Source organism: Bactrocera tryoni, chromosome 5 (genome assembly GCF_016617805.1).
Source record: "Bactrocera tryoni isolate S06 chromosome 5, CSIRO_BtryS06_freeze2, whole genome shotgun sequence".
Classification (NCBI taxonomy): domain Eukaryota; kingdom Metazoa; phylum Arthropoda; class Insecta; order Diptera; family Tephritidae; genus Bactrocera; species Bactrocera tryoni.
This window is the reverse complement of record NC_052503.1, coordinates 29372741-29393630: the sequence shown is the minus strand read 5'-3', so window position 1 is coordinate 29393630 and position 20890 is coordinate 29372741. Positions and strand designations below refer to the sequence as shown.

At 36.6% G+C, this 20890-nt stretch overlaps 1 protein-coding gene across 1 annotated transcript in view; it reads right to left on the bottom strand.

Annotated features, from left to right (window-relative positions):
- Positions 1–20890, bottom strand: part of LOC120777849 — a 48657-nt gene that overhangs the window by 18197 nt on the left and 9570 nt on the right. Inside the window, exons 2-4 of the mRNA XM_040109384.1 lie at positions 19328–20017; positions 18725–18829; positions 18509–18612 (exon numbers count right to left, since the gene is read on the bottom strand). Of these exons, the coding sequence (XP_039965318.1) occupies positions 18509–18612; positions 18725–18829; positions 19328–20017 (899 nt within the window). The remainder of the gene's footprint in view (positions 1–18508; positions 18613–18724; positions 18830–19327; positions 20018–20890) is intronic.

Below are 20890 nucleotides of genomic sequence, written 5' to 3'. Positions count from 1 at the left end.
ATTTTTCAGGAAGAAAAAAAGCCTTACAGAGCAACTTCTAGAAAGGATCCTCCAAAATGAATTAAAAACAAGAAAAAACCTTTACTTCGGCTGCACCAAAGCTACTATACCCTTCATAGGTGCATTTCTTTTAGTAACTATGTGTTCAGTTTATATGGAAGCTATATGCTAAAGTAATCCGATCTGAACATTTTTTCGGAGATTATATATTATTACCTTAAGTTGTAAACCATGTCGAATTTCGTGAAGATACCACGTCAAATCCGAAAGTTTTTCATGCAAGCCTTTGATTCCGATCGTTCGGATTGTATGGCGGCTATAGTAAGCCGATCTGAACAATTTCTTCGGAGATTACATTGTTGCCTCAGAAAATAATCTATACTAAATTTCGTGAATATATCTTGTCAAATGCAAAAGTTTTCCATACAAGAACTTTTTTCTGATCGTTCAGTTTGTATGGCAGCTATATGCTATAGTAAGCCGATTGGAAAAGTTTCTTCGAAGATTACATTGTTGCTCTAGAAAATAACCTGTGCCAACTTTTGTGAAGATATATTGTCAAATGCGTAAGCTTTCCATACAAGAACTTGATTCCGATCGTTCAGTTTGCATGGCAGCTATATGTTATAGTGGTCCGATATCGCCAGTTCCGACAAATGAGCAGCTTCTTGAAGAGAAAATGACGTTTGCAAAATTTCAAAAGGATATCTTAAAAACTGAGGGACTAGTTCGTATATATACAGACGGACGGAAGGACAGACAGACGGACATGGCTAAATCGACTCAGCTTAACATACGGATTATTCATACATATACTTTATAGGGTCTCCGACGCTTCCTTCTGGGTGTTACAAACTTCGTGACAAACTTAATATACCCTGTTCCGGGTATAAAAAAGACGTTCTTTAAAACATTGCGTGGGATAAATTAAGCGGGTCATACTTTTTATGTGCTTAGACTATTATTTTAGGCTGAACAGGGTATATTAAGTTTGCATGAAGATTGTAATACCCCGAAAAAACGTCGGGGACCCTACAAAATATATATATAAATTGTCAGCTTGACAAGCTGTGTCGATTTAGCCATGTCCATTTGCCAAAATAATCAGGAATTATTTCCTCAGTTTTGCCGATATCGATCTGAAATTTTGTACACGTTCCTTTATCTCCAAGAAGGTAGCCATTTGTCGGAGCCAGTGATATCTGATCACTATAACATAAAAGTGTCACACAAACTGAATGATCGTAACCAAGTTCTTCTAAGGAAACTTTCGTATTTGTTAAGGGTAATGTATCCTCAAGAAGAATGTAGCTTCAATCCAACTTAATAATGTTTTATTGAGATTTTATGGGAATGAACGCCAAAGGAATAGACCGCGGTAATTAGAGTAGAAACGAATACATTTAATGATAAAGTATTTCACTTTCAATATAATTTCATCTAATATTCATTTATTAGAACTTTTTAGGGCTCTGGCAAAGGTTCGAGCGAATAACAAGTGGCGCGAAACGAGGATAAAACTTTTATAAAAGACTGAAAATAAAAAATTAAATACCTAATCTAGAGCTATAAAGGATTCACCATGCCACATCCATAGTGAAAACATTCTTAGATATCTTGGTATTCCTACGGTAAAAAAAAGTAGAGGATAGCAGAAAGATCTGTGAACTTATACACCGTAACCAAATCCATTGGCTAATGCTTTGCTACAATTCCCTAATCAAACCTGCTTAAAAAGGAAAGATATTCGAGCCCTTTAAAGTTCTACGTATTACAACTAAACAGGCTCTGGCTTGAACACACCAATTTAAGAACAAATTAAGATTTTAGTGCTTCTTTACGCTTTGAACATCAAAATTCATATGTTAACAAAAACAAAAATAAAAACAAAACCTCTGTTTAAGTTGTTCAAGTTATCTAAGCAATATGGACGTAAAGAAAAAATGTTTTTGGAGATAGCTACCTTTTATATTTCAAAAGGATAATAATTTTCTTTGTTTAATATGTTCTTTGGATACATTCTTTCAGTGGTCATTTCGAGTAGTCTGTGAGCTGCTTTGGTTTGTCTTAATATCTGCTATTAAATCATCATCAAATATCATTATTCTGATAAGTACAAACATTACCTTTTGTTGAGTAAAATTTAACTCGAAAATTAGAACAAAATTAAAGGTAAGTTTTCTGTATTCGCAAGTTCATTTAATGGCATTTTTTGTACTGTGAGATCTTCGGACTAACTGCTGTGGGATTCAATAATCTTAATGTTGATTCCTTGTCTTCGTTCATGGCTAAAACTGTCTTCCTGATGATTTTGAAAAATTGGAAAAACAGCATGAATTCATTGGGAATAAAACTATGCTCTAATTTATCTATGTGATCACTGTCGGCTGTCGCAAAGTACTCGCAGATTTTTGTAAGTTCTTAACTATCTCCTGGCTAAATGGTCAAATATTTGCTCGAATAACAAAGGGTCAGGAGCGAACACACAAATTTGTATCTTAAAACAATCGCAGATACGTTAAGTGATGGTTACTCACAGAGGATAAACTATTCAAACGAATTATGTGCAAATAATAAAAGTTCCGGAGTATTGTTTCTCAGTATGGCGGTTGGATTGTTTTGTGTTATTTTTAAAGAAATATATATGTATGCTTCCACAACATTAAATTTATCTCCTAAAAAATGTATTGAAAAAGCTGTAGAACTTTGAACACAGGTGAATCAAAGTAGACATGATGACTTAAACCTGTTTCAGTAGAAAGTTCAAGAAATAGTAAGTTCGGAAATAATTCACGAGACGGAACTTAACCCGTACGAGTCATTGTGTGGTGCGCAGTTATATCAATGTGTATTTCTTTCTTAAAGATGTTTCATGACCATTTTGCGCAGAACTGGACCGAAGATGTATCCCCTACAAAAGTGTTCTTGAAACAAAATAGGCTTCCTTCCATTTAAAGCACTTTTCTCAGTGGAGGTCCCTAAAACGTTATGGCATAATTTTATAATGTCAAAGTGTCTATTTGAAAGAGGTTCTGTCACTTGCTGGTTTTATATTTTAGAAGTCTGGCCTTAAATATCGCAAAAAGTTTCTGGTAAATAAAAAATGGTAAAATCTACATATATTTCTTGTAGCAGAAAATACTCAAAAAGCTAATTTAAAGGTCACATTAAAAAAAATTAGCTATACATATATTATATAAGAAAGGCTTTAAAAAATCTTGGCTTAGCAATTCACCAGCTATAATTGTAAAGCTATTAGAAGTGAAATGTGTTTTCAATGATTTAAGAACTAAGAATATATTACAACCAAAAAACTAAAGTTACATACGTAAATATATAAGTATGTATATATCACATGCGAAAATGTCAGAAAAATATGGGCTTGCCCAGCAGGCTATCAACCTATGCCGAAATATTCGCTACGTACGCCTTTATGTCTTTTTCATGAACATCAAAGACTGACCACGCTGAAAGCGCAAATTTTCACAGTACTGAACCACCCAACTCACCATACCACAAACGCTTTTTTGGGAAAGTGGAGGCCTGAACGCCTGCTGTGCGCAAGAGCGTTGTGTGCTAGGTGTTTGAAGAAGTGTGACAATTCACACACAGCCGCAACGGTCAAGTGACACAGCACCACCGTTATTGTCGCTGTCGCTGTCGCTGTCGCTGTCACTGTCATTGTCGCTGCCCCAAGCGCCAAATCAATTTCAAATACCACATACTTTCATTGCATAGACATACATATGTATACAAAGAAGAAGGGAGGCTGTAAAAATTTGACGTTTAGAGCGAATTTTTTCCTGCTAAAAGTCGACATTATGGCTGAAAAGTGTTGATGGCATTTGAAAACACTCGAACGAACGGCGTGAAGTGTGTGTCGCGGAAGCAGTGGTAGGGCTGCCAGAAAACAGCAGCAATTGTCCGTCGGCATAAAAAAGCGTAGAATGCGCCATAACTCAAAAAATGCAGTAAAATGCGGTTGTGCGCCTATTTGTATGCAACACTTTGCGCCAGCGGTTGGAGTGCCTCACATTTTTCAACGCATTGTTGTGTCGCCTCTCCGCCAAGCGTTGCAATTTCACTTTTGTTGCGCATTTCGCGGCCAACATGCAGCAGCCCTCAACAAGGAAACAACAACAACACCATTACATAAATACTTGAAAAACAATGTCAAAACACGCACACATTGACAGCAATAGCAGCGCGTGGGGCCTGCATTGTGGTCAGCCGGCAGTGCACTGGCTGCGGCGGCCGTTGCATGATGCTGGCCGCAAATTTTGACAAACGGTGCAGCACTCAGGTGATTCATCATTTCGAGAGTATTATTGCAACGTTTATTGCGGCGTTAAATGGCATTTTTACAAACGCACTCAATGCGAAGTGGCCGCGGAACCGGTCATGCACGCAATCCACTGTTGATAGACGCAAGTTGCAAGTTGCGTGTAACGGTCAAAGCTGACCTCAAACTATTCATTTGCTCACATTGTTCGAGTTAGTGAGCAAACTGCAGCAGATTAGATGGCTGACTTGCAAATATTTCACAAATTTTTTTTATAGCATTGCAAATTTTCCATTTGTTGTTGTTTACTTATTTGCATTTTGTTTCATAAGCCTTGTTGTCCATCGGCGCTCACATTGACTGGGCGGTCAACTTCCTAATGCGCGTATGGCGCGTATACACAATAATTAACCGCTAATTACAACAATTTGCATGTGGTTTTGTTGCTTTTGTTTTATTTTTGCGTTTGTTGTATTGTTTAGCGTCACCTAGAATTATGATTACTTAAATACAGCGGCTGAATACCGGCAATGCACCAGTATTTTACTCCCCTAATATGTAACTCTAATATATTTATATGTACTATACCTACTATGTATATCATCGACTAAAATGCAAAATAACGTAAGATGACTTTTCATTAGTGTATAACCCACATTGAAAGAAAAGTTGAGTTTTGGTTATAAAATGGTTATGATAAATGGTTATGTAGTGGTTATGTATTGCCTACATATTGGTTACATATTGGTTATATCTGGTCGCGGGAGCCTAAAATTTGATGCACACATATTTGTAATATGATTTAGTAAATCAGAAGTTATAAAAAACTCAGTTTCGATATTTTTGGTGATACGTTGTTTTGCATTTTAGGTGACGCTATATTTGTTTATGTAACATATGTATATATTTACATAAAATATATATTTATATTTATATATGTGTTTGCCTGCAATTATATGTTAAGCTCGTTTACGGTAATATTTCACTTGTTGTTCGTTAAATGTGAGTGTCGGAGGTGAGCCACTCGACCCTAATAACCAGCTTAACGGCTTCTGGCTATTCGCAAATGCATAGCTTGGCGCTTGCATTTGTTGTTGCCGCCGCTGCTGACGTGTGCACGCATACTCGGTCCATTATTGTGGTTAATAAACATTTTAGTATTATTGCCAATTATTGCTGGGTCAATCAAATGGCCGGGTTCAAGGATTTAAGCGGCTTTCGGTTGGTAACCAATAGGACCGTGCTTCCATTGTGCAGTGTTAAAGTTGTTTATGTAAATATTTATATGAATTTCCATAAACAATTAGCAGGAAGCATATACGCTGCAACACTTGTATTAGAATTACTAATCAAGAATGCTAATCATTCGATGTAATTAATTTTATGCTTCTTTTATTACATGATGATTATAAATTATTAAATAATTAAAGTGTTTCTTAGGAATTCGGAATTATTTTAATCCATTAATATTATATCATATTGTTAATAGTTGTGATAAAAATATGACGTCAGCTTTTACTCTTAAATTGCAAGCTACAAAATCTGAGCTCGAGCAGAGGAGAAGAAGAACGAAAAAACATATATGTATATGCCGGGGCGGATCCACTGAGGGGCCCATGATACTCTCAAAAATAGATCCTTTGACACCTCTAAGAAAATCTCCCCAAGTATGAGCTCTTAATTATAATTGGGAAGTTATCCACCTTTTTACAGTTTTCTATTTATTATGATTTTATATTATTTTCTCATTATCAGATGGAAAATTTTAATAGATCTTGTAGGAAATTGAATGTTCTACAAAATGGGCTCTAAGTGGATGAAAAAAGTACTGCTCGACACTAAGTTTCACCAATGTTAAAAGAACGCATATGAAGGCATTAACTTTGTTATGACACGCATGATGTTTTGCTCCAAGGCCTAAATTGAAACGGGATTGTCCGCATAGACTTTAGATTTTACATATCCACTTAGGTAAAAGTCTAACGGTGTGATATCACATGATCTTGGTGCCCAATCGATTGGTCCAAAATGTGAAATTATCTGCTCACCGAAGTGTTCTTTCAATAACTTGTTATGCTTGTTTACATAACCATTGAGCCAGAAATGGGCCTAATCGCTGTACAAAATTTTACTCGAAGACGTCGGTTCTTCTTGAAACTTTTCAAAAGACCATATATCGAAGAAATGTCGCTTGGAAAGGTCGAGCTGCTTCAGTTCTTGCACAAGCTGTATTTTGTACGCTTTCAATTTGAGATCTCTACGCAAAATGTGCCAAGTTTTCCCATATGTCAGTCTGAGTTTCTGTGAACGGCACTGAAACGACTCTTTACAGTCTTCGTGTACACTACCAGCTACGGCTGCTATATTTTCTTCACCGCATTCGAGACGTGGTCTATTTGGTCCAATAATATCCAATAATGAACACTGGGTCGCAAGATGGGTGATGGTGTTGCTAATAGTAATAGACCGATTATATTGAATATAAGTTAAGCGAAGCGTGCGAATCACATTCTTTACAGAACGTGAATTTTCGTAATAAAGTTGAACGTTTTTTAAACGTTACTCAGAGATAAGTCTTTCAATGATGAAATGTTAAACAATACTGAACAAAAATAACATGACAACTTGACACGACGCACGAGTGATCTGTCAAAAAAATCTATTGAAAAAAGGACCTCTGCTTAAGTTATGATTTTGTTATGCATATAGTTGCTATATGTTCTCTCATTTTATACTGAGCTGCAAGAGTTGTTTTATTGAACATTCATCGGATCTATGTAAATTCGAATAGGTTTTCAAAAATGCCTCTTTATTTTATATTGATTTTTTTCAGGTTACAGTCGACTAGAAGTGAGTAATTTTTCTGATATTTCACGATATCTTCGCACCTTTAATATCGTGAAAACCTTCTCCTCAATAATGTTCATGTTGTGCGCCAAACTATAGAAATATACATATTTCATCACCATCATCATTAGAGGATTACGATCATACATGTATCAATGATTTGTGAGGCACTCTTATACTCAAATAAGTGCTCCATATAACCTTGAACTCCTCTAATATATATATGTTATAATTTGAAAAGCTTTATATCCAGTGTTTCAAAAAAAAGTTGATAGGGAATCGAACTTATTGTCCCTTTAAAACAATGTTCTACTCGGCTTATATCCAGTGTTTCGAAACAAAGTTCATAGAAAATCAAACCTTCTATTCTTCAATATTCAATAAAGTGTATTATTCTAGGGATATACTGTGCAGTAATAGTTTTAACCAATCTTATGCCGTAACATTTGCTACATGCAGTGGCGTAGCTATAACTTCGGGCGCCCGGGGCCAAGGATGTTCTGCCGCCCCCCTTTATCTACCTACCTACAAGTTTCATGAGGTGGTTCGAACAAAAGTGAATTTTTACAAAATATCTTCGATATTAAGTATATAAAATTTAGGAACTAGAAGCCACGCAAATTCTGAAGTTCCAAAATTCTCACAATACGGGTTTTGAGGAAATTGATAGTAAATTTACAAGACATCTTATTAAAAGCCATAGAAAAAACCCATTTTCGCCCTATATCTTGTACACTTTTGACACAATTTGCAGGAATTTTTGCCCGAATTGGAGTTTTTAAATACCATTTTTGAAAATTTGGAGAAATAGATTGGTTCATGACATTTACTTTTTGAAGAAGATCAATTTCATTAAAATGCTGACCGCGGCTGCGTCTTAGGTGGTCCATTCGAAAGTCCAATTTTGGGCAACTTTTTCGAGCATTTCGGCCGGAATAGCCCGAATTTCTTCGGAAATGTTGTCTTCCAAAGCTGGAATAGTTGCTGGCTTATTTCTGTAGACTTTAGACTTGACGTAGCCCCACAAAAAATAGTCTAAAGGCGTGTAAATCGCATGATCTTGGTGGCCAACTTTACGGGTCCATTTCTGAGATGAATTGTTCTCCGAAGTTTTCCCTCAAAATGGCCATAGAATCGCGAGCTGTGTGGCATGTAGCGCCATCTTGTTGAAACCACATGAGTCAACATTTAAATGAAATTATCTTCAAAAAGTAAATGTCATGAACCAATCTAACGTTTCAAATAAAGAACCGATGAGATTTTGCAAATTTTATGCGTTTTTTTTTTAAAAAAGTTATCAAGCTCTGAGCCAGAAATGGCCTTCATCGTTAAACTAAATCTGGCTCCTAAAGTCGGATCTTTTTGGATCTTACCAAGAGCCCCCAGAGCAAAGCGATGACGCATGGGAAGGTCAAGAAACTTCAGTTCTTGTACAAGCTGTATTTTGTACGCTTTCAATTTGAGATCTCTACGCAAAATGTGCCAAGTTTTCCCATATGTCAGTCTGAGTTTCTGTGAACGGCACTGAAACGACTCTTTACAGTCTTCGTGTGCTATATTTTCTTCACTGCGTGCTGGTCATAGTTTATTCAGTCAAATATTATCAAATAATGAATGCTGGGTCTCAAGATGGGTGATGGTGTTGCTCAGTAGGTCAATTATGTTGACCAAAAGTTGAGCGAAACACGCAATACACATTATTTACAGAACGTGAATTTTCGTAATAATGTTGAACTTTTTGTAAACGTTACTCAGGGATAAGTCTTTCAACGATGCCAAACAATACTGAACAAAAATAACATGACAGCTTGACACGAGGCACGAGTGATCTGTGAAAAAAGTCTACTGAAAAAAGGATCTCTGCTTGAGGTATGATTGTTTTATGCATATAGTTGCTATATGTTCTCTCTTTTTATACTGAGCTGCAAGAGTCTCGGATCTATGTAATTTCGAGTAGGTTTTAATGCCCTTTTATTTTATATTGCTTTTTTTCAGGTTACAGTCGACTAGAAATAATTTCTCTGATTTTAGCACGATATCTTCGCACCTTTAATATCGTGAAAACCTTCTCCTCAATTATCAGATTTCATCACCATCATCATTAAAGCATTACGATCAATTACATGTATCAGGCACTGTTATACTCAAATAAGTGTTTCATATAACCTTGAACACCTCTAATATATATACTGTGCCCAAAAAATAAGGTGACATTTGAATTTAAACTGCACGCGGCGAAGGATTTGGAGAATTATTTTTTTTTAGGTTGGTAAAATATTCATTAGTGTTTGAGATACGTGTCGTTTTGTGAGCTGCTAAAAGTGAGTTTTTTGCAATATCGAAATTTGTTGAGCAAAGAATTTGCATTAAATTTTGTTTAGGGAATCAATTTTCTTCTGCGGATACGTTGAGCATGGTGCAGAAAGCCTTTGGTGATGAGGCTATGTCTAAAAAAAAGTTTACAAGTTATATAGTGAGTTCCAAGCCGGCCGTGAACGTGTCAAACACGAAGAGCGTCCAAGGCGACCATCAACCTCAACCGACGAAACTCACGTTCAACAAATCAAAGATTTGGCGTTGAAAAACCGTCGATTATCAATTAAAGACCTTGCTGATAAAGTTGGCATATCGAAAGGCTCAGCCAATACCATTTTGAAGGATGTTTTGGGCCTCAAGCGCGTCAAATCTCGGACTGGTACCGAAAGACCTTGAATTTTTTGGAAAAAAGGCGTGGCGTTGAAGTGTGAAACGATGCTTTCCGACTACCAGGGTGTCATGAAACGCATTATAACTGGCGATGAGACTTTGATCTATGCTTACAACCCCGAAACAACCGATAAATCGAGCTAAAATCGTGCCAAAAGAGAGCCGAGACCAAAAAATCGCGCCAAAGTCGCTCAAAAATCAAGGTCATGTTGACTGTTTTCTTCGATTATCGTGGTGTTGTGCATTATGAATTCCTTCCAACCGGTCAAACAGTCAACAAGGAATATTATTTGAACGTTATGCGTCGTTTGCGTAACGCTATCCGCCTAAAAAGGCCAGAATTGTGGAAAGACAATTATTGGTTTTTACACCACGATAATGCACCGTCCCATACTGCCCTCGTAGTTCGTGATCATTTCGCCAAAAACTCAACCCATATCGTTCTGCAACCACCGTATTCACCTGTTCTGGCGCCGTGCGACTTCTGGCTGTTCACCAAGCTCAAAAGACCGCTCCGGGGACACCGTTTTTATACGATAGAGGAGATTCCAGCCGCAGCGAAGACGGAACTGAAGGCCATCCCGGAAAGTGACTACAACCAGTGTTTCGAAGATTAGAAAATCCGTTGGCATAAGTACATTGCATCGGGAGGGTATTACTTTGAAGGGGATGAAATTGATTTGGAAGAATAAATAAAGAATTTTCAAAATAAATACAATGTAACCTTATTTTTTAGGCACAGTAGATTTGAAAAGCTTTATATGCAGTGTTTCGCAAAAAAGTTGATAGAGAATCGAACTTATTGTCCCTTTTAAATAATACTCTACAGGGTTTATATCCAGTGCTTCGTAATAAAGTTCATAGAAAATCAAACCTTCTATTCTTCAATATTCAATAATGTGTGTATTATTCTGAGGCTCTAGAAACTAGCCTCTTCTATCAGCCTATGTATGTACATCTGCGTTCATTTATTTAACTGCTTTCACGAAAACATCATGTAATCTCACAATAAAACATACATATATAACGGAAATTCGTCAACACATCAGCTAAATTTCCTATGAATGAACTCATTGATAGATTACCACATTATTTCGCCACATTATAAGATCATTAAGTAAAAAGTTGATGGATCGATGACAATTGGACACGCTTAAAAGATCATATGAAATTTTGATGAATCTCTTTTTCGGGCAACTGACATAATTGTGGTGACAAATTGGCGTGACGTCGTCAACTAGCATACAGTAAGCAGCAGATTCATTAAAGGATACACATATGTATGTATGATGGATACATTTCATGCACACACACAAATAAACAACACATATGCCTGTAGTTCGAGCTGATCATGCGACATTTGCTGTATGAATTTATAGTAAACGAAATCAATTGAGTTGTGATCGATTACATTTTGACAGCAGTGAATTGTCAAATGGCAACACAACATTGTTACAACGAAATTGTTACGCAAATTAAGCAATCCCACGCCCAGATTTCGGCATTGATAGAAAACACAAAAACAAAAAAAGGATATTTAATGAAAGCGTGGAGGCTCTGACAATCAGTTGGGTTAAGCAGTAGACGTCATTGCTTCGCTAGAAAGAAAGGCAAAAAATAATGATAAAAGTGAAAACTCATTTAGAGCGCCAAATACTGGTAGATAGAGGGGAAGAGAGCATGGCAAGACAAATAAAATCGCACAAAAAATTGGCACCTCAAACTAATTTCATTAATTTTACGATTTGATTACGTTCGTCTGTCGCTAATGATATGCGTTGGCAGACATTTTATGAATTCCTTGACAATGGAATTAAGTCGCTGTGAAAATGGAAAAAGTTTTCCTCACACCAAATAATGCAGATGGAATTTTATTTTCAGTGACTCTGGCATTGTGTGCTTGCCGGAACAGCATTGTGATGACTGGTGTTCATCGATTTTTTACAGTTGCCGGCGTTGTTGTTGTTTTTTGTTTTGCTAACAGCGCGTATATGTGAGTTTTAATATATGGAGTGAGAGTTGGCAACATTTTATTTGCCGTTTTATATATTTTTGGTTGTCGATAAAAATGCAAAAATTTTTTATCTTTTGGGTAGAAACTGAGTATTTTCGGGTTCGGAAAAATTTAATACTTCTATTTTCTAATGTGCTTAGCAAATTTAGTGTAAGTGTAGTCCTCTCTGTATGGGTGAGTTTTTCTCCTTTTAAAAGCTTTAAAACATTGTCGCCTTGCTTGAGCGATCTCCTTGAGTTATTGCGAGTTTCCTTATTAGAATTAGTGGGTCTGCTCTTCGGACAACGGAGAAAACTGTATTTTTACTTAAAATTTCTTTAAATGTAGATTTTTGACATCTCTGGATGCAGTTGGTTCATTAGGAACGTTCAGAACTTTCAAAAATTTAAAGATTTATATAAATTTAACAATTTTCTAAAGATAATATTTGTGTCAGAACGATCAATTACAACATTTTTTTAATTTTTCTACCAATTGGCTGCAAAATTTCACAGTGGAAACTGCAAATTCGATGAGTCTGAGGAGACACCCTTGTTCCGCTCACGTTGATATGAGACACAGTCGGATCTACATTCGCGTCATGTGTTCGTGCGCTTGGAAAGCGCTGGTCGATGACCAGCTACTTTGCGTTATCCTTCAAGCTACAGGGATCTTCAGGAGGAGATCTAGCTAAGGCTTAAAAGTTGTCAAAGTTGTATGGAGAGGCGTGAAGAGGAAATACTGAAGCACTTCCTACTCCATTGTTCAGCCGATGCAATGCTAAGGCTGAAACATCTCGGTAATCTTACCTAAGATCTCTCGAATCGACCTTACAATCTAACGTAACCTGCTGCAAAACGTTATGGTTGGAGACTAATTTCTCCAAATAACTCGTACAGCTCATCGTTCCATCGAAAACGATGTTGACAATGCTCTCAAACACGCATAACGTCGACTCATCAGATGCTGTTGTCGTCTATGACTCTGCACCATATAGCAGAACGGGAATAATGAGTGACTCATAGAGTTTGGTCTTTGTTCGTCGAGAGCGGACTTTATTGCTCTATTGCCTACTCAATCTAAAGTAATCATTATTTGGCAAAAGTTATTCTGCGCTGTATTTCGAGGCTGACATTGTTGTTGGTGTTAATAATGGTTCTAAGATAGACGAAATTATCTACGAGAGATCCTTTTCGATCCAGATGGGGCTTTTGCTGTTGCTAAACGTTAGTTTACACAACCGTATTAGTTTTTCGTAGATACCAAATTCAGACATAGTGGCATAAAGGCTGCTCGTTAACTTCCTGTCAAAAATAGCTTTAAAATCGAGGAGCAATAGAACGTTATGCTTTCACTGCCATTTAACAGGCAGGATCCTCTATAATTAGTATGTTCTGGGCATCAGTCACTGGATTACCTCTGGGGGTTCTACAAGAATTTGCTTCTGTTTTGTAACATTCTATTTGTCGCCGCTTCTTTTCGTAGAAATTTCGAGCATTACCCCTTTCGGCCAGCTTGTTAAGCTTTTCGTACTAACGCATTTCGGCCTCTCTCCTTTTTTGTCAACAAATGCGTCTCGTTTCCCTCTTCAACTCTCGATATCTATCCCAAAACCCGAAACGATAAGTAAACTTTGGTGGTTCAACGCAATTCGTAGTAGTTTCTGCGCCGTTTCAAGACTGTCGAGATAGTGGACATCATTTGCTCATCATTTTCAAAGATTTACTATGTCGGATCTACATCGGTTGTCTAGAGAAGGTCAAAGCGGTCACTGGTTTCTATTTGGACCAATTCGTCGACGAATTAGATAAAAATTAACCCATTTAACGATAAAAGGGTGTTTCACGCATGAAAATGCCCTGGCTTTCATCATCGCCATGGCTATGGAGCTACGAACTTCTGATCAATCCTGGATACGGATATTCTCTAGATTTGGGACTTCCTCTTGTTTCAAATTTGAAAAAGTAATTTAAACTAATGGGGAAATTTTCACCGTCGAATTGAAGAAGTTGGAGCTGGATCAAAGCTGGGTCAAGTGTATTGAGATGGAAGCATGCTGTGCTGGAAATCGCAATATTTTCCAAAATTGTTTTTAAGATTTTTTACTTTGAATGTCGTTTAACTAAAAGAGCAAATAAAATAAGACTTTTATGTAGATAAACCTCTCTTGTATCTACTTGTCTTGTATACTTATACCCATAATAATAACTCCTTAAGGGGCTATAGCAGTGTGACACTTTCAAAAAAAAAAAGAAATTATTTCCTTTTTCGATAACTTATATTTTCATAAATATCCTGTGAAATCAGGAAGGTCGTATCTTGAATAGTTTTTTGGATGGCAGCGTTCTAAAGAGCGACCACTCGGAGGTGCAAACATACAAGTATTTAAGTGAAACTTTAAACGCGTTTTTCTCGAAACGAACTTTTTCAAAACAGCTGGCATCATAACTCAACGAGAAATTGGCTGATCGACTTCAAATTAAAACCGAGTATTTTTGAATACATTTACTATATAATGACCTACGATCTTTTTGATTGGTTGAAAATTGTCAATTTGGCATTAAAAAAACTACCATTTTTTACCTAAAAAAAAAACGATTTTTTTTCCAAATTACGCCATTTTGTTAATTTTTGTAATTTTTTAAAGATCGTAGGTCATTGTATAGGAAATATCTTTAAGTTTAATAAACTTTTCAAAGTTTTTTATTTCAGCTACTCATTCGGCCGGAATCATGCCAGCAGTTGGGGCACTTTATTTTGGCACCTCCGAAGACAGCCCAAAACTCCGTTATTTTTCAACATTTTTGTAAAAAAAAAAATTTAATACAGCTGAAAATATCCCTTATTACGTTTAAAGAAGTTTGAAATATTCAATTGCGTAATTTCTCTTCAAAAAATTCACGAAAATCGCCTAATTTTTCATGCGTCACACTGGTGTAGCCCCTTAAAGTTGAAATTAATATTCTCTCAGTAAGCGACTACAAGTGTAATAGAACCCTATTATATTCATTTTACATACATATTTCGGAAGGAAACTAAAATTTATAATCTTAAAATATTCATTTCTATTTACTTCCGCTAAGAACTATTTGATAGCTTTTAAAATATATCCTAACTGCTATGCCGCCTTAAATTCATATAAGTTACTTATGTAAATACATACATATGTATATACAGTATGTATAGCTATTATGTACTTCAATTAATTTAAATAATGTCTTCATATTCTTTATTCTTCTTTATTGTCCACTTTGTGAATGACTCTTTGTACTGTGCTCTCAATTTATACTTATACAGTTATATACAAATACACACTTGTATATATTATCTATTTATTTATGTATGTATTTTCCTACATTTAAGTGTGTGTGTGTTTGTCGAAGGATAAGCGACTGCGCATTTGAGAATTGGGTGGCGCCCAAAAAGCTGTGAGAGTTAACAAAGCCCAACAACCGTTATGTGCTTACAACCCTCATAAAGAGTAAATATCGCATGAATTTCTTGCTACCAACAACAGCCATTATGGCGGCATGTGCCGTTGCGAAATGGCGTGTGGAATAAAAATATAAAAATAAACTAAAATATTTATACAAATTGAGCAAACAAATAAAACAAATAATTATTCATATTAAATATGCATGCGTACATGGCAACTCTGTATGTGGATTAAATCAATAAGAAAATGGTAAATAAAGGCAAATAGGTTTATTTGTTATGTAAACATACATTTCCGTTATATTGGTAGAATGTGAGGCGCTTTCACTTATTCTGAGGACAATGACTTTTCAGGAGATGGGAGTAAAGTTAATAGTCGTTGCACTCATTTATAGCAATAATATTTAAGAACTTCAAATGTAAGGAAGAATATAGTTTAAGATATTCGAGAGTAATGATTCTTAAGGAACTACCCATGAAGTCGAAATTAACTGAAAAGCACAAAAGAGTTTTAGCTCTAGAAAAGACGACTGAGCAACTTTTATCTGCCGCAGAATTGCTAAAATGATAATAATTATTACTTTTTAGTACTGATTTTCATAATTTTAAAAATAAAAGTGGGGTTATGAGTTTTTCATTATTCTGAATAATGAAATCTTCAGAACTTATATTACGAAATACTTTCGAAAGTTGGCTTCTTCTTCTATAGACTCGCTTATGTTATGAACTTAAGGCAAGGCGAGATATACTTGTATACGAGACATAACAGGTCAATTGAAAAATCCTTAGCCTGATGATCCTTACGTTTCTTATTTAGCCGTAACCTTTAAAAAGCGCGTTTATTAATGTGACAGCTACCTGGTCTTTACTCTGTGAATTATATCATGTTGGAGGAAGCAACTTTTGTTAAATAAAATTTGAAAAAAAATTAATAAAAAGAAATTTCGTATGTTGCTTACTTTTGGAAGGGAAAAAATAGACTTGAAGCAAAAACTTGGCTTGATGACGAGTTACCGGACACTGTTCCATTAAAACCAACTAAACTAAGTTTCGACATGGTGAAAAGAGCACGGAAGAGGATGAGCGCAGTGGAAAATCAAAAGAGGTTTACCAACGAAAACAACAGAAAAGTCCAGAAAATAATTTTGGATCACCTTGAAGTAGTTCGAGATAGCAGGCACGCTAAAGATATCAATTGAATGTGTACGTCATAGTATTCAAGAATATTTTGATATGAAAAAGCTCTGTGCAAAGTGGGTGCCACGCGAGATCCTTTTTGAGCAAAAACAACGACGAGTTCATGATTCGGAGCAGTGTTTGGCGATGTTTAAGCGCAGTAAATTCGAGTTTTTGCGTCGATATGTGACAATGGATGAAACATGGCTCCGTCATTTCACTCCGAAATCCAACCGACGGTCATCCGAGTGGACTGCAAGGCATGGAAAAACGCAACAGTCGGCTTGCAAGGTTATGGCGCCTGTAATATAGGATGCGCATGGAATAATTTTTATTGACTACCTTGAGAAACGAAGCACCACCAACAGCGACCATTGCTTAGCGTTATTGTACCGTTTGAAAGACGAAATTGCTGAAAACCGGTCGCATTTAAAGAAAAAAAAAAACAAATTTTGTTTCACCGAGACATTCAAATCAGTGTAAACAATGGCAAAAATCTAAGAATTGAGCTTCGAATTGCTTCTGCATCGAATTTTTTTATTGTCTTATTCAATTCTACAACACTTCTTAAATATTGTCCTAAATTTTCAAGTTGATCCGAGTAATAGTTTCGTAGATACAGCCTTGAGAATTTGTGCGTTTGAGGTTAGCTAGGCTAAGTGCGCCGTTTTTAAACGTGTTTTTTCGAAACTGTGTTTTTGAAATCGGTTGGTAAGATTTCTCGAGAACTTCTCAACAGATCTTCATGAAATTTTACAATTCATGAGCCTTTGAGATACAATTCCTAACGACTTGGACGAAGGATTTTTTTTCGATTACAACTACTTGAAAAAAAATTTCGCGAAATTTTCAGCTTTTTGTAAAAATGGCTGCCAAATATCCAATTTTCATTTATGTAAGTTAAAGTTTTGACTAAAACACGTATTTTCACTTTAGATGATACTCTATGTTTTTTCCGAAGGGTCACCGGAAATGGCGTCGCAATGGTCGAGTTAAAAATATTATTCACCAAAAATGTCGAATGTTTTTGTTAATAGTGTTTGTTTGCAACAATAAAAAATTATAATAAAATCTTTCCTTTTTATATGAGATATAATTGTTGAAAAAAGACAGTCTTTTTATCCGACGAAATCTATGTAACCCCTTAAAGCCGCTTAGGGAACTAAAAAGACAATGGCCACACAAGCGGTCGGATTGGGTGGATATTAAATAAGATGAGCATTTGATTTTGTTTGCATCAGACTCTAGAATTTATAAAATTGGTTTTAGTAAAAAAAGGTTGAAGAAATGACAATAAAAAATCTTTTTGGAAAGAAAAGTTACTAAAGAGGAAGCAATAAGACCGTAGGTACTGTCAGTTTGCTTAAACGGCTGGCATAAGGTACGACTCGCTACTCTCATATTCCATACACTTTGAGAATATTTGCTCTATAGGACACGCTAGTTGAAATTTCTTCATCATTTTATATTTTTATAAAGCACATTTTTTATGAATCACACTTTATGTAGAGCAGATCTTTATCGATACGAAATAGCATTATTAAGAAATAATAAATAATGACAAAATGAGAAAATAGTTTGTGTTGTTTAATAATTTTTATATAGTTCCAATGAATTGTATTTGTTTTCCAATCAATACCCAGCCATTATGGCATAACATTACAATCATTTGAAGCATATAATGGGTTAATATGTGGTCCAGAAAATTATAGGATTTCATTTGTAATTAAAAATAACTAAGTAATTAAGTCTTAGCTTTTGGCCTTTTCAATTAAAAAGAAATGTTGAATAATTTGTTTGCCAAGTGCTCAATCCCATGCGTTATAGTTAAGCTATTACTGCATATCATACATATAGGTAACTAAATAAGTAATTCTTACGACGCTTACAAAGTAATCATATGTAAACAATGTTATTTGCACGTGTAATTTACGTATTTATGACATTTTAATTGTGAACTCAAATGTGATTCCCAGAAACGCCAATAATTGCCATTTAAATATTTGCAATAAATTGACATTGGTATTTTAATTACGTAATTACTTCGATTACCTATTTTCGCTACTAACCTGAGAGTCCTTCAAGCCCAGTCTTTCGGCCAATTTCTTGCGATCCGGCTTGCTTATGTATTTCTGTTGTTGAAATCGTTTCTCCAAACCTTTGCGCTGAGAATCTGTGCAACAACAACAATAAAACAATAAACAACAACACGTAAATCAAAATGACCACAGACGTGTGAATTAATGTACAGTTATTTAGACGGCAAGTAATGGCCCAACACTTACCGGAGAATACGGCACGACGCATCATACCCCGACGAGGCTTGCCACGCGTCGAATGCGCCCAAGGGAAGCCTTGACCCGGTGGCAGGGGAAACACTTGTGCACCAACTGCAAGGAGAGTGAAAGAGAGTTGCAATAATGTGAGAATTACGTTTTGTGGCGGAAACGGAAGTGCGTGGGAAATGCTAATGCATTTCCACTACAACAACAAGTATGGGTGTATGTGTGTGTTTGTAGTAGTAGCGGAGGTACATTGTACGGCGCGCAGTGGCAGCTTGTTGCTGCATTAGAATACTGTTGCAATTAATTGTTGCATGCCACACGACGCGCAAATGTGTGAGCGTGCGTGCGACAATGTGTTGACAAGTGCAACAACACAACCACACCAGTTGCGGACATTAGTCAAATTCTATTACCGGCATGCCACAAAATGTGGCAAGTGCCCACAACAGTTATGGCGCCCCTACTATGAACTTATGTATACACACACATCTACTTGTATATAAGCATGCATAAAGCCGTACACCTAGTCGCTTACATTACAACAATAATACACTACAACAATAATACACTACAACAACACACAAAATAACAACACCAGCTCACCACTCATGTAGGGATTTCTGCAGTGCGCCAACAGTGAATGCAAATGCGGATGTTGCAAGCTATGTGGCAGGAATGGCGTTGGCCGGCTCGGCAATGGTTTCGCTATCACTTGATGGCCAGCCGCTTGGCCGGGCAATGGTGAATGGTGTGGTGGCATGTGCGCTTGTAGTTGATGTGCTGGCGATTGCAGGTGTGATGGCGCCAGTTGCTGTTGTTGTTGCTGCTGCTGTAGTTGTTGTTTCTCCTGCGCCAACACCGACAAGTTTAGTCTTCGATTATTATTATCTTCGAGCACATTGCCGCAATCATTGTGACCGCCAACAACACCACCTTCATATGGTCGACCATCGATTGTATTGGTGATGTTACTACTGCTGTTATTGTTGTTGCTGTTACTGCCACTACCACTGCCGCCGGTGCCGGTGGAGTGATTGTCGCTATCACTGATGGTGCTGCCCGGTGATGACGACGACGCTGCGGTTTGCGGCTGACAACTATTGCCGTTGGCGGCGCCGATGGTGTTCAGCTGATGTGGCGGCAGGTGTGGATGGTGAGCCAGGTGGGGGTGGTGTGCATGTGTTAGTGGATGCGTGTGTGGATGGTGTGTCAGAAATGCAGGATGCGGAAAGTGTGTATGATGTATGAAGTTTTGTTGTAAGTAAGGCCAAATATGCTGCGGCTGAATGAATTCTGTGGGGAGTGGAAGAAGAGAAAGCAAGATTTACTTAATAATTTATATTACGAGTATACAAGGGAAATGTCAAATATTTGCTACAATATTACGAAATTATCTTAAAAATAACCCGAAATATAACCGAAACATAACCGAAACTATTAGGTTTCGGGCAAATTTCAGAAATTGTCATATAGTGTTTTAAAATTGAATCTGCCAAACCCTGGTTAGCTACTTAGATGGTTGTATCTCGCAGATATCTCTCTTTATTATTCGAAAAAAAATGTTGCCAATACATGGAGTATGTACGGCCATCAGTCACTATATCAGTTTTAGTTTACCACAAAAATTTTGTCTTTAAACGGTCAATTTGGTGGAAACTTTCCTCGGAATTAAGCTTTTGGTAATCCAAAAAATTTAGCCTGTCTTCTAGAGATAGTGAGCTTCTAGTGAGCAAAAAATGTAATCGTTGTATTTTGTTTTGTTCATTGTTGGACATAACAAGTTTCAGATATGAAGAGTTCACACAAAAATCGGGTCTTCTTACAGAAGCGGACCTTAAATGTCATTCGGCCAACTTGGAAGAATTCCATGAAGTTATTTGAGAATGATCTCTGACGTCTCATCAAGAACCATTCTCGTAGGATTCGTTTCAAATATCGAATTTGGCGCCAATTCGAGATTGCAGTCACCTTCTCCTCCTCAACGGCATGGACATCTTCCTCTTCCTCTGCTTCCCGCGGCGGGAACTGCGTTGAATATTCCTAGAGCAGGAGTGTTTTCTTCCATTCGGACGACTTGATCTAGCTAGCGTAGGCCTGTCTCTTAATTTGCTGAAATATGTCAATGACGTCAATGACGCCGTTGCCAATGCGCAAAGGATCATAAAT